General features: G+C 49.8%; 4 protein-coding genes across 4 annotated transcripts; all 4 read right to left on the minus strand.

Moving 5' to 3' along the window:
- Positions 1 to 936: 936 nt before the first annotated feature.
- Z518_06339 (uncharacterized protein) lies at positions 937 to 1,413 on the minus strand (the record flags this gene model as incomplete). The annotated part of the gene is made up of 1 exon (XM_013417149.1): positions 937 to 1,413. The coding sequence occupies one exon, from the start codon at positions 1,411 to 1,413 to the stop codon at positions 937 to 939; it is 477 nt and encodes a 158-aa protein (XP_013272603.1).
- Positions 1,414 to 2,332: 919 nt separating this feature from the next.
- Z518_06340 (60S ribosomal protein L3) lies at positions 2,333 to 4,040 on the minus strand (the record flags this gene model as incomplete). Its single annotated transcript, XM_013417150.1, has 7 exons — positions 2,333 to 2,588; positions 2,645 to 3,318; positions 3,369 to 3,525; positions 3,579 to 3,640; positions 3,701 to 3,732; positions 3,782 to 3,807; positions 3,952 to 4,040. The coding sequence occupies 7 exons, from the start codon at positions 4,038 to 4,040 to the stop codon at positions 2,333 to 2,335; spliced, it is 1,296 nt and encodes a 431-aa protein (XP_013272604.1).
- A 312-nt stretch (positions 4,041 to 4,352) lies between these two features.
- Z518_06341 (uncharacterized protein) lies at positions 4,353 to 7,102 on the minus strand (the record flags this gene model as incomplete). Its single annotated transcript, XM_013417151.1, has 8 exons — positions 4,353 to 5,618; positions 5,678 to 5,922; positions 5,977 to 6,133; positions 6,186 to 6,278; positions 6,331 to 6,510; positions 6,565 to 6,647; positions 6,695 to 6,898; positions 6,949 to 7,102. The coding sequence occupies 8 exons, from the start codon at positions 7,100 to 7,102 to the stop codon at positions 4,353 to 4,355; spliced, it is 2,382 nt and encodes a 793-aa protein (XP_013272605.1).
- A 5,798-nt stretch (positions 7,103 to 12,900) lies between these two features.
- Z518_06342 (uncharacterized protein) lies at positions 12,901 to 13,868 on the minus strand (the record flags this gene model as incomplete). The annotated part of the gene is made up of 2 exons (XM_013417152.1): positions 12,901 to 13,326; positions 13,380 to 13,868. The coding sequence occupies 2 exons, from the start codon at positions 13,866 to 13,868 to the stop codon at positions 12,901 to 12,903; spliced, it is 915 nt and encodes a 304-aa protein (XP_013272606.1).
- Between the last annotated feature and the right edge of the window lie 357 nt (positions 13,869 to 14,225).

Genomic DNA, 14,225 nt, shown 5'->3' on the forward strand with positions numbered 1-14,225 from the left:
ATGCAAGTCTTTATCTTACCGGGACCACAGACCGAATTACTTTCACCTTGGCCGGAAAGAGCTAATTTTCACCTGTTGTGAACACCGACGCTCCTCATTCCATGCTCTAGAGTACCTTCCAACCAGACCACTTCAACGGTATGACATGCAAACAGCCCAGGTTGGCTGCTCAAAGAGCTCAAGGACCTAAGTCTCTTTCTCGCGGAACTCGCTCAATCGTGCGCGCTACGTGGAACGAAATCGGTGCATGGTAATTGTATCAGGAAAGATTCATTCGCCCGGGCGCATCGATGTATTACTTCTCCAACCACTTATGGCAGCTCAGTGCTAGCCTTTTGTGATTCTTCTTCAAATGAGGAAACTATGGGATTTCATGGCTGTTCCTAGTCGAGTGAGAACCCATGGGTGCAGGGCCGGAATAGGTGCCAACACCCTTCTCCGGCCAGGACAGAACATGACTTATTCGGACTAGAACGACTGTACGTGTTGACGTAACAGAAGCAGTGAAAGATCTAGGCACGGGAGATGGCATCCGCTCTTGGCTTCGAATGAAGGAGTTGTGTTTGGCTCATAAGAAACGAGAGGGGAAACCGAAGGATGGGAGTATACCGACCACCAATTTCCCCGAGTTAGATATCTTTTCGCTGCTCAATTATGTTTTTCCTTCCGTCCCGAGATACTCAATCTGGATTTCCAGCCGGGTGCAATCTCTCGAATCGTTAGCAATTACCCAGGTACTATGTCTCCGGTAGTGCAAATAATATAGGATCTCATGATCGACTCAGATTCATCTGGTAATTTGCGAAGACCATCCGAAGTTGGGTATCCTGACTCTGTATAGACTAGAAGAGTTGTCCCCGTCTGGAAATATATTGCAGGTACTCGGTTGGTAATTCCACGTTCATACGCTCATGCTTTCTTTTTCACTCTGAACTCTCAGCTTTCTACTGCCTTAACAACAACTCCGATCAACATCCCCTCTCCCAGCGTCAAGATATAGTACTCAGCTCTGGTCTTGCTGACTTCGACTCTATACACCTTCACGTCCCCGGACCCCGCCTGTTCCACTCGTTGAATCACCTCCTTATACTCGCCGCGAGGATCAAAATCATCAACACTCAACTCCTCCACATTGCCTGGTGCCTTCCCGGCCACGCACTTGGCGAATTCCACGGCACTCGGCAGCTTATAGCCCGAGTAGTTTAGCAGCACGGGCTCGAAGGGTGAGTCTGTATCCGACGTGTATGTGACATCCGGGAGGCATTGTAGCGACGGCGGGAGTGAGGAGGACGTGCTGGTTGTAGGGTCGAATTTCGAACGTGATTGCGATGTCGACGTCGACTGGGAGATGCTGGCTTTGGGGTCCGCGTTGGCTTTGTCGAGAAAAGCGGCGTATGAGGCGTCGTCCGACATGCTGGCTACGCTGTTGTGAAAGGGGCGCTTGGGCCGGAAAACAAACCTCTTGTAGGGTTCGAACGACGACGATTGGAGAGGGCCTTTAATGGGATGATAATGAATAGGTTGAGAATGTACGCCTATGGATGGCAAGGTTGCAAGCAGGTGCAGACTGCTCCACGAACCGGGTAGCAGATGATATGACACGACGCAATCCTTGGTGATCTCGATGGAGTTGCAGAGTCTCGATGTATTGAAAACACCTCGCTCGCGTAGAGAAGTCAGAAGATGAGGTTTGAGCATTCGTCGATGCACAGTTCGTGCTGGAAAAAGATGTGTTGACTTTGAAGCCTCAAGATGATGGATCGTGTTAATGGAATCAATGATGTCACTTCTTGCTCCCTAGCCTCGCCTCGTTAGTCGGGCTTCTAGTCATATCATCTCCCACACCCATTCCTAGAAAGAAGGGTGAAAACCTGCTCAAGACATATAGGTCAGTGGCTTACCTTTTTGTAGCATAGTGAGGACATCACCAGGCAAGAAATGAGAGACAAGGCTCAATATTGGATCTACATGGGTAAAACAGCGACAACCGAGGTTCACGGCTTTCATACCAGCTCAATCTGGCGACATCATCTTCAGACCTATAAACGATAGTGAGTCTACGATAAAGCACGCTCATATGCCGTGTAAAGGAACATAGTGAAGGCACAAAGAGAGGAAAGGAAGGAATGATGAGTGGTGGTTGAATTTTCATTTTTCCAATTTCAAACCTTCCTCAAGCTGCCATTGCTATGCTATCAACTCGCTCGAAAATCGAGGGAGACAATGGGACACGATGGTATCTCTAAAAATTTTTGGTCGTGGTCGTTTCACTTGAGGGGCGAACATGAAACCAGCATCACTGTCATCTCTATCCACCAGCAACATCAATCCGTTAGGAAGCGGCAACGAGATCCTTCTTGAGCGTACCCAAAAACTGTCTCTTCTCTTGAGGAGTTTGGTAAGCACCATGACCAAACTCAGACGAGGTGTCAATCCATTTGAGCTCAACCTTCTCAAGAGCCTTGCGGGAAGTGTGAGGGTACATAGATTTTCGGAGGGTCATGACTCGCTTCTTGACCCCTGGGACGGATCCCTTGAGCAGGACGAAGTCGTTCTTGACCTCACCATAGCGGACAAAGCCACCCATTCTAGACCAAAGTTAGCAATTTTTTTTCTCTCCCTATCAATTCATGCCAGGACTTACGGGGTAATTTGCTTGTTGACAACATCGAATTCAGTGGCAGCATTCTTCTCGTCTTTGCCCTTGCCAATACGGTAGACCTTGTGGTTAACGGAGGTACGGTGATGGTAGCCATCTTGACCGGCACGAGCAACCGTCCATTGGACGTGTGAAGGATGCCATGCTCCGATACAGGCGACCTTTCGCAAACCCTTGTGAGTCTTTCTAGGTAGCTTCTTGGTACCCCATCTGCTGGTGACACCTTGGAATCCGTGGCCCTTGGTGACAGCAATACAGTCAATCATCTCATCTTGCTCAAAGATGGTATCGATCTCGACCGGCTTCTCGAACAGACCATGGCCAAACTCAACCTTATCCGCAACGCTGCCTCCGTTGATCTGAATCTCCATCAAATGTGCCTTCTTTTGCTTGAGAGGAGTTTGGCGGATCTGGGTGTGGGCAAGGACACGAACGACGGTGCAGTATTTCTTGATGCGCTCAAGTTCACGTGTGATTGAAGCACCCTTATTTTCAGAGTGCTTCTTTGCGTATTTGGTGAAAGCCTTCTTCTTTGATCGGTACCAGTTCTTGTAGAATCTTCGCTTCAATTCGTCACCAAGATGTTCAGCCCAGACGGTAGTGAGCGATCGGAGGCCACGGGGGGTTTCGATGTAGCCAACAAGGCCAACGACGATCATCTACTTCCAGTCAGCGGGCAGCACAACAGGGCCGGAGTCAGTCAACTGACCGGAGGCGTCTCGATAACAGTGACCGCTTCAACGATTTCCTTCTTGTGCATTTTCGCACCAGGTCTATCGAGGTCTCGGACGATGGTGGTCATACCGGCCTTGTAACCCATGGCGGCAGTGAGGTGGACTGGTTTCTTGGGGTCATCCTTTGGAAAGCTGTGAAATGTTTCAGCTTCGACTCTCTAGACGAGTCATGACTTCTAGATAACCAACCTCTTGACTTTTCCTCGGTGCCTTGCAGCTCGCTTTCTAGGAAGGAAAGCCAGCGAGCCTGCGAAAACGGTCAGCGTGGAACTTTTCTCAATAGGAAGATTTAGGGTGGGATATTCACCATGTCGCGGCGCCTCGAACTTTCGGTGGGACCTGAGTAGAGATTAGCGGAGGAAGTTATTGGCTAACTATGCACACATACATCTTAATGTGGGATACTGAAAGTGTCTAAAGTTGTCAGGCTGGAGTTCAAAGAAATGTTCTCTCAATGGAATTCACTTTTTCGCTGCGGTGGTGAAACTCGGGAGCGTGCGGCCCGCCAAGCCTTGAAAAATCTTGGCCAATTGGGATCACATGACTAAACCGGCGTACGCTTTTACCGTATGTGGGACAGGCATCTGGGTAGAACGATCGCTGAAGAACTCCAGAAATCTGACCATCAACAGCGGTAAGATAGCCATACACAGTAAATAATATCACATGCAGTCACTAAACAGTCCTTCATAAGCACCTGGTCAGGGTATGCATGCCTTTTCCAAAATAAAGCTAGGCAAGCAAGTTTCATATGGAAAATCGAACTCATGTTGATAGAATCTAGAATGCAATCGTCATGTCGTTCTTTACTCAGAATATCTCAACTCATATGTAGGGTGAACAGTAGTGTAATGATGGCTGGCTTTTCCCTAACGCCGGCCCTATTTAGTCGCTCGTTCCTTTACAACACACTTTGCCAGCAATAAAAACAAAGGGAACCCCCAACGGCTGTCTTGGAATCACGCAGTATTTTCTGGTTTCGGGGTTGATGTTGGAGGAGCTGCCACTTGAGGGCTGCTCGTAGCCGCCGCCGCCCGCTTTTCATCCTCGCTGTTATTGTCGTAATCCTCGTCTACGTCGACTTTGCGAGCGGCCTGCTCGACATGTTCATTGCGTTCCTCTTGTGGGGCATCCAATATTGACTGCATGGACGGGATTTGTTGAGCAGGCATGCTGTAAGGATGATGTGCTGCTTCAGATGGATGGTAGTTCTCATTTGCTCGTCGTTCGTTCTCGCGACGGATCTCGGATGAGCTGCGCCTGAAGTGATCCTTTGGTGTTGGAAGGCGGCCTGGAGGGCTATTTCTACGGCCTATTTCATCCAGGCGAGCACGAGTCTCATCATTGGCAATCTTCTTGGATGGACCTGATTCAGCTTCCCAGTCACGGGATCGCTTCATGGCCGATGGTGGTCGATCATCTCGTGGAGGGCCATCTACTGCAGGCAATGGTGGTGCTGCGGAAGGCACGCCGTTAGCAATGCTGGGGAATTGAGGGCCGGATTGGAACGGCTGGGATCTGAAAGCAGATCCTGGTGACTGAGGACGCTCGTCCCGAAGAGGTCTCAGCTCACCAGGGGGGCTGAATGGCCGTCCGTAAGGCGGGAGGGTAGTGCCGGATCCAGCGCCATTAGTAGGGGGTGGGGGTGCACCATTCATGGTGGGAGATGGGCGAACCCCACCGCCATATGTAGGAACCCGATCTGGCATGGAAATTTGAGGCAATGTTTGAGGTCCAGGGGGATACATTCCTGGAACTGCCGGCTGCATCTTGGGTGACGGCGACTGCATTTTTCGTCCGGGAGTTTGACGTGACGCATCGTACGGGCGAGGAGCTTCTTGTCGTGGGCTAGGAGCACGTGGAGGAGGAGCTCTCATGCTATCACGGGCTTCATAGCCATTTGGTTGTGAGGGAGGTTGCTGAATTCCAGCGATACCTCTTGTCCAGTCACTGATCCTTGCCGGATCAACTGGAGGCTGTTGAGACTGCTGGTTAGAAGACGAAGGTGCACCCCATTGGGGTCCAGGGGGTACACCAACACCATTTTGGTATGCTTGTGGGTGAACATCTTGAGGAACGGGAGCGTTGTGTTGATTCGGTCCAGTGGCAGCCCCACTCCTGAGAAGTGCAAGGCGCGCCTTGATGTGAGTATTTGTAGGATCAAGCTCTGCGGCTCGGGCATACGCATCAAGAGCATCAGAGGTTTGATTGTTGCATGACTCGTACTGTGTCATTTGTTAGGATGGGGGTTCAAAGATAGACCAATACTCGCAGGGGCACTTACCAGAGTTCCAAGATCGTACCACACTTCTGAAATGTATGGATTCAATCGAATCGCGCGCGAATATGCGTCGAGTGCATCTCGATATTGATTAATTTGATAGTACAGCACACCAATAGAGCACCAAAAAGTGGGATTCCGTCCATCACGATACACGGCTTGTTGATAAGCTTCGTACGCTTTGGGGAATTTCTGCTGCGCCATATAGCATCTACCCAGTAGATACCAGCTCTGAGCATCTTGGTTATCTTGGATAGAGTCAGCGCACGGAGAATCTGACAAGTATTGGGTGCAATCCGTACCTGAGCTGACTGATTGTTCGAGATATTCGATGGCTTGATCTTGGCTGGCATAGCTATTGCTTTGTTGATGATGCAACCAACCAAGCTGCTGCAAGACTTTGGCATGTTTCGGGTCTCTTTCGAGAACCCGGCGGTAGGCGGATTTTGCAGCTTCAAACTACAGAGGGCAAATTAGTATGTATCAGGGCTCCGGGCGGATAGAAGCATACATCTTTCTGCTGTTCATAGACATGACCAATCTGGAACCAAATGTCTTCTTCGTTCAATGGTCGTGGTGGGTCATTGACAATGTACTTGAAGCACTAAAAACGGGCGTTAGAGCATTTAGGACGTGTGAGAGAGAATGAGACCTACCTCAAGACTTTGTTGGAATTTCTGTTGCTGCTTGTAAATAATTCCCAGTCTGAAGTAGATCTCATTGGCCTTTTCAAAGTCGGGTTGCATGCGCATGACTTGGGAAAACGCTTCCTCTGCATGTTCCAAAGAACCATAACGATCGTAAAGAATGCCGATGCCGTACCATAGCTTAGGTTCCTGGCCAGTTGTCAGAAGAATGAACCTGCACGAGACTGAAACGAGGGGGCAAACCTTTGGGTCAGGCAGATAGTATAGAGCCTGCTGGTAGGCAGTATACGCTTCTTGTAGATTGTCCATCATCAAGTAGCAATGGCCTGTAAGTTGTGAGACCCTGTCCTTGAGTGAACCGAGTCAAGCATACCTAGGTTACCCCAAGCTTCGCCGTTGGCAGGCTCCACCTTGAGTATGTTCTTGAGATACTCCATGGCTTCCGGATATTTCTCTTTTGTGCGGAGAATGCAAGAGATTGCATTGAGAGTCTGAGTCGACCATTGATTGTGTCGTAGGGCTTGTTCATAAGCAAACAAGGCTCCTTCATGGTCTCCAAGCAACTCATTTAAGGAGCCTATCACGCTAGTCAATAGACAGCACTCAGTTAGGGTCCAAGGCCCTTACCTATTCTCTGCCAGGTGGATTCGTTCAATTGAGCTAGCAGTCGCTGTCGTTGCAGGTGCGCATCCACAGGTGCTGCTCCATTGAGCTGACCAAAATGTCCGCCATGCTGGATACCCAGGACGCCAGGAGGGGATGGATGGGGGACCAACGCCATTCGCAAGTGACGGGACTCCGCACAAACTAGGACTTTTCTGGATGCGAGGGCTTAATAGGTTGATACTGAGCTCTCAGAGCCCAGTCTCTACCGTCCTGTCTTGTCGGCCTGATGTGGCGCCTTGGGGCTACCCTTCCAGTTATATGTACCTTCTCTTCAAAGAAAACGAAAGCTTGTGAAAGATCAAGAAAAGAGGGCTCGATCGAAGGATGAATTCACGCCGACAAGACAGTTTTCGGGAGACGGAAATGGCTCGCTTGTTCGAATGACCGCAAATCAGGCTGGTAGGGCAGGGGCAACGACTCGAAGCGACAGGAAAACAAGGGTAAAGAAGTTGATGACGGGGTATGTAAAGGTCTGATCACACACACATAAGCCGTGTGAAGCGGTTGGGGGATTGGGAAAAGATGACGAAGGAGGAAAGCGTTGTAGGCGATACTGAAGGAGGAGAGAAATGGTGACGGGGACGCGGGAGAGAAACGAGATGGGGGATTCAGGACGCACGAAGAGCACAACCACTAGCGTCTTTAGGGTTTTGCGACCTACTGAGATCTCGTCTGGGCTTCTGACACTCGGCTGGAGAAAGTTAGAAGGGGATGATGGCCCGTGGCACCCAGCACGGGCGACTGACAGAGGTACTTGTACAGGCTAGGAACCAGCAGTCGCCGATGAGCGATTGGCAAGGCGGCGAACGCCAGAGTGGAGCGGGGAGAATGATTGTGGAATGGAGCAGGGATCACTGGCATGGCAGTGGCAGAACAAAGTGGTGGGTGTGTGGAGCCGGCCTAGGTAGGAATCCAAGGCTCGAACTACGGAGCAGGTGCTAGCTTATTATGGCGGTCATGAAATGTGGGCCCATCGCCAACAGGGTTGAGCCTAGGAGCAGCGAGGGTGAACCTGGACTCCAGTGGCCTTTCTTTGGGCGGGTCTAACGCTGGGCCTTTTTGGCATTGGCAGGAACCGCCTCAGATAGACTTGCTCATGTCAGACAGCGGACTGAAAACAGTTTGTAGAGGTACTTGGGACATACGATCACAGTGCTGCGCTCGCTGCTATGAAGCCCATGCACCTATCATGTGTACTACTCAGAGTAATGTCCACTCTTTGGCAACTACCGACACACCTCCTTTCCAATACAGAGCGCTCCATCACACATCCACCACTCACATCCATCCTCTTGGGGTTGCTAAAACGCATCATTTCGCGAAAATCACACAATCCTTGCATGCGGAGGGCTTGACTTCCCACGAGGGGTCTGCCGAAAAGAAAAAAGCCACCAGCTATGACGAACAAGCGAAAATTGGCAGAAGGCTCCTACCGGACCCGAAGCGAGGAGATAGGCCCCCATTGCAAAAACCGGATCAAATGGTGCCCCAGCAGCCAAGGAGGCTAGCCGGTAAATATGCAAGCCACTGCCGCAACCGCCCTCCTACCAGTGGTTCCAGCCACGAAATAAATTCAACGCCCCACCTGTGCCCCAATGAGTCTAAATCTCCAGTCATTTTGTGAGTGACACGCTTTTCTTGCGGGTGACATTTTTTCCCAGATAATTATTCCTTTTAGTAAGATCGACATTACAGTCTTTGCAGATGAAAAATACATGTCGCTGCAAATTTCTCTACGCGACGAGTCTATTCATCCAGCCAAAACATTGACAGATCTGACTTCAACGTTTGAAACACGCACAGGCCCCTTCAGCTCAGCCCCTTCCGCCGTCAATCCACCCTAATGAGCGCTTTACCTTGCGGACTTGCTGGAATGTACACGTCAAGCTCATTTGGACATTTGCTTTCATCAGGGTCGTAGCTTGATTACGAGTCTGAGGTTCGACAACTAGAGTTGTGAGTTCCCATTCTTGCGAAAATAGGAAAGCATCTAGTTCCGACAACGGTCTGCCACTCTTTGCAACACATTTGACAGGGCCAAAATGACACAACGCCGAAACCGGTACCACCCACGCGGATATGCCAAAGTCTGTCATCGGAAATCTAAGACGACACACGCTATGACAAGAAAACTGGCGAGTTCTGGATGACCGATCCACAAGTATTTTCAGTCCGCTGAGAGAGAAACGTGATCGGCCATTTGTGCAGTCCGGCAAATGTGTTTCACCCCCCAATTGCTGTCCCCGAGTTAAATCAAGCGCCCTTTCGACGAGGCTGGCGTCCCACGTAACACAGACTGAATGGCTCATGGGTATAAGAAGACAACCTACAGCCACGTTACGTCAACCCGAGCACCAGTTACACAAACATCGACTGGGTGGTCGTACTGCTACCAAACATGGTTGTGCTGCGCAAGTGATCTTCGAGAGACAGACATGTGCTACAACATGACTTTTTGAGACACTGTGGGCCGGAAAAAAAAGGACGTCAAACTCGAGAAGTTATTATCAGCTCGATCTCGTTTCTTGGGCAGCATTCGGCCTCATTTTCCGTGCAGCCAAGGTTGGTGCCAACCCTGTGACACAATGGACATCATTTTCCTATTTCTAGGATAAAGGCTGCTCAAAACATAAATACCGAGCCTTGTGGCCTGCCTCTTCAGCAGACCCTTTTTGATGCACTGAAAGCACTCCGACTAGAATGCCCAAGTTTGCTGCACAATCCCTTACCGACCTGAAGTTGCAGAATGCGGAACCCCCAGTCAAATGCGTTGTCCATGACAGAGACTTACCTTTGCCGTCGACCTGATGTTGAATCAAAGGCGCGAGTAGCGATGATTAAATTTGTTGATCAATCCAATCTGCCCATGAGCGCTGTACTTGAGCAACCCACGAGCATTGCTGCGGGCAATCACGTAAGCAAGTCAAACCTTCTCAGGGCAATGCCATGGTTAGGTATTCTCCACTGGAGGGCAAACATGTCGCAATTTGAGAAAAAGGGAAAGAGCCCCGTAAAATGCTGTTGAGGAACGCTTCTTTGAGACTGTTAGACGGTCCATATGATCCTCTGAAAGAGGGTTATTCGTGACAGTGGACTTCCAATTCAACCAGCAAAGTTCCCCAGGGGGCCCGCCGTATCAGGCTGTGCCCCCTTTTTACCAGGAGCCTTTGCTGTTTCAAAGCAGCAAGCAGTGTCAATAATCTCCGATTTCTTTGCAAACTTAGGGCCTAGGACTCAACAACACCAATGCAATGATTTCGGTGGTATTCACTCCCTTCCCGCCGGAACCCCCGGATGGTTGGGGGGAAGCGGTTGGGGGGGCATTTTACGTGTTGGCTGCTACTCAACCTGTCTTTGGACTTTCAGAATTTGTAAGCATTATGAGTGACTCCTACTCTTTGCTTATGACCGGCAGGAATCCAATGGACATGAACAAATTGGACAACGTTATTGGGGCAGAGAAGCTTGCTACTTTTTTGGCCACTTACAAAACCTGTTTGCTGAACTGCCGAGACCCGAAGCTCAGTTGGAAAAGAAACTCACTCGCAATCTTCTCGAGAGTTCAGATCATTGCAGCGTGAACGGGAAGACGTCGCCTACGATACCTCGGAGTTCTACAGCTTTTTGATCAAGACACTGTCAGTAATTTCTGACCGCTCCAATCATAAAATTATTATCCAAGGTCGGACAGTACAGAGCAGCAAGGTGCAGGTGAGGACGAACCACAATTATAACTTATTGGCAAGGAGGAATCAGGAACCTGGAAATGAGAGTGATCTTGCAAAGTCTCATACGCTCCATCTCGTTATAAAACACCAGTGAGTGGGACACCAGACCATTATCAGAGATTCTCAGCACGATCACCGAGTCCTAGTCAAGGTACCTGAGATGATAGAGGACGATTTTCCTTATCAGACGTGACTGAAACTTATTTCGGACAATGTCTCTTTCGTCCCAAGGAGTGTGCCCAGTTTGCGACGCCAAAAGTGCCGAGAATCTTCAGAACGATCGCTTCCAAGAAATGGATTCAAGTGAGCGCCAGGGTTCTCAATGCCATTGAAACTCTATCCTTTAAAGTCGATAGCGTTCAGGATGTTTCCTGCCTCGACGGCCTGGATGGAGAAATTGGAAAATGCAAACGATCATTGGACCAACGGTCTTTCGATCTCAAGATCTTTCGACCCAAGCTCAGAGTTATCATTCGGGCATGTTGAGCCTCCTTTCTTAGGCTCAACAACATTTCGATGCGTCAGAATGCTCGGCTAATTGGGAGGGGGCGCCTTCAACCATTGGATCGGTGCTGTGAGAGAGACCTGATAATACCGGTGGCTGGGTCTATTATGACGATTTAGAGCCTCCTCCAAAGTGTCTTGCTCTAGACCATATCCCATCGAGCCCTGTCATAGGCTCTAGCTTCCGCAGAGGTCTCATCATCTACCGGAAAGAATTGGATGTTGCTGTCACTGCCATAGCAAAAGATCGAGAGTTGACTAGCAAATAATTCCTCAACATTGACCCTACACTCATCATTGGGTGTGCGCTCGATATTGACGGAGGGAGCCGATCTGGCATAACTTGCGCAGTGCTAGGCAGACTGAAGCCTACTTTCCAACTTTTTAGCGCGTCAAAGGTTAGAGCGCTCGGCGGGAGACGTATCTCTTATAGGCGGCCAGGTAAACTCGCTGTCGATAGTCCATGAGGCATTTTCTTTGACAGACGTTCTTCCGCCGCGCACGTTTCTGCTACAGGAGGCGAGGGGCTGAGGCGGAGAGAGGACGAGGAGGGAGCTTCTTGTAACGACGCTAAAAGCGGCAGGCGGCCAAGAACTGGCTATTCGTGCGGACTTTCTCTGCATATCCAAAAGTGGTTAGCCCTAATTTCTTAATTAGGAAGTCTCAGCAAAGGTTGGTTCGCCAGCAAAAACTTCAATTATTTAGTGGATTCTCTACGCATGCTGACATGGTCGCAGAGCGTGAACCACAGACCCGACGATGGTGTTAAAGCGGCGCCGCCTGACTACAGGGCTGGCCCAGAGACCCTTGCAAATCAATTGGATGCTACTACTCTTTCCATTACTTCATCGTCTGATCTGTGATGACCGATGCCTCATCTTTCTCCAGGGGGATGTGCGGGTAAGAAAACTCGGCGCCGAGATGCCAGTGCTTGGAGTTCAGCGCCGAGAATAGACGTTCTCCGTACCAAGGGCGACCAAAAGATTCAGGAGTCTAGGCAGTCGCGGCGGAGTCTCAGCACCAAAAAATTGTGCGCGGCTCGGTCTTTGCCACTAGGTGGAGCGGCTTTCATGCGTTGAGAACGACAAAAGTCTAATCCACTTTGAGGACTCATAACCCGAGACGGCTCGCATCAAGTCTGAGATGGCATCTGGATGTCCTCGCCTTTTGTATGCAATATCCCGTTCTGCTCAGAACACTTTAGAGTCGCACCCAAGGGTGTGTCTGGAAGGCAAGGCTGAGATTCTCTCGGCGAACCAGCCAAAAGTCTGCATCGCGCGTACATGTAGAGTTGGGGAGACCTCATTGGTGGATTAACTGCTCAAGAATTCCATTGAAGTCAATCTCGCTGGAAAGAGAAGCAGATAACATGGAATCCAAAGGGGGTACCACTCTTTACCAAATCTTGGCACGCCTTCATCAACATAACCGAGGTGATGATAATCCATCCATAGGTAGTAACGCTCATTTTAGTGCTCCATCTCCGCCTTGCGCCGTGAATATGCAACTTGTACAAAGTAAATATTCGCCCAACAGCCCAAAAAAAAGAGGGGGGGGAGGAGGAACCCCAGAGGAGAGAACATTTCGCTCAGGGTGGGGTCGCAAATAAGATATGGTCCTCGTTCAAATTGAATCGAGAAACACATCTGATCATTCCTTCGTAACAGCGTAACCGTACATATTACTCTCTTATAGCGTAAAGCAGACATTTTTCCCACCAATCCCGCAGCATGAGTACAGTCGCTCGGCCATCGTCTCTTTTTTCCGTCCCATCCGGATTACCCATAATGATTGCAAAAATCCAGAACACGGCCACGATCCACGCAGCAATGGCATTGCCGATACTGATGATCGGTGACACCACGTGGATAAGGACGAGGCAGAAAGGACTGAACTCGAATGTGTGCGCTTGGTCCAGTGATTTGGCGAATATCATCTCTAGATGGTTCCGGAAAACTGGGGCAATCATGCGCACCAGAGAGATGCTTGGCGAGCATTGTTTCTGACATAATCGAAGTGGTAGGAGGACAATAATGATGAAGACAGCGACAACGGAGAACATAGCGCTGAATAAACAGTGGAAAGGGTCGAGAAAGGACATCCACACCTGTATGGAAATTAGCATGACACTTTGGAAATTTCCTGGACTAGATAACGGACCAATATCCATAAAGCATGATCATTTTCCTTTTCTTCTTCTTCCTCCTCCACTGCTTCTTGTTGAATATACCGGAAAACGGTCGAGTTGTTTTCTATCATTTCTGACCGGCCATGGTTGCTTCTGTGAATACCATTCGCGGACGGTGACCCGTGATATGACTCTCTCACACCCGGCTCTTCCATCGTGCCACTCTCCACCTGGGAGCTGTACTGGTATTGTTTGTTCTGTAGATGAAGGTATTTCTGGTAGTCTGATCCGGTCGTAGACCCCGAGTCTCCACTAGATACCGAACTCTGGACTCGATTCGGATCTGTCCGATGAGGCACAACAGGACTTCTCGAACTGGGATTGACGTAGGCAAGCGGTGGGTGCGGTAGTGAGGACACAGGCGAATAGCTGAAGTGCATATGTGCTGAGCTAGGATATTCTCGACGGTCATAATAAACAGCAGAATGGCTCATGGGCGGAGGATCCGATTCCGAGGACATGACGAGGGTAGAGGGCGGGACGAAGGGGACTCCTCACTGCTCGCTCAGAGGCCGTCGTCTCATAACCGGGGTGGGAGAAGTTGGAGAGCTGGTCTGAAGATCACAGATCCTGATCGAGGAACTCTAGCAGGATGAAGATGAGGTGACATGGGGAGCACACAATGAAATACCAACATGATTATAAGAAGGAGACACGCAGAAAGTCCACAACCGTTCTTGTCAACTCAACTCTGGGGCTCAAATCCCTCCATCTTGCTCCTCGTCCGCCAAAAGCCAAGGTGCCCAGCACTTGGCTTGTGCTTGGCGAGGGAGTATACCGCGGCGTGCAATCTGTCGAAGACTCATGGTTTTAGATTT

The sequence above is a fragment of the Rhinocladiella mackenziei genome, assembly GCF_000835555.1.
Source record: "Rhinocladiella mackenziei CBS 650.93 unplaced genomic scaffold supercont1.4, whole genome shotgun sequence".
NCBI classification, from domain to species: Eukaryota; Fungi; Ascomycota; class Eurotiomycetes; order Chaetothyriales; family Herpotrichiellaceae; genus Rhinocladiella; species Rhinocladiella mackenziei.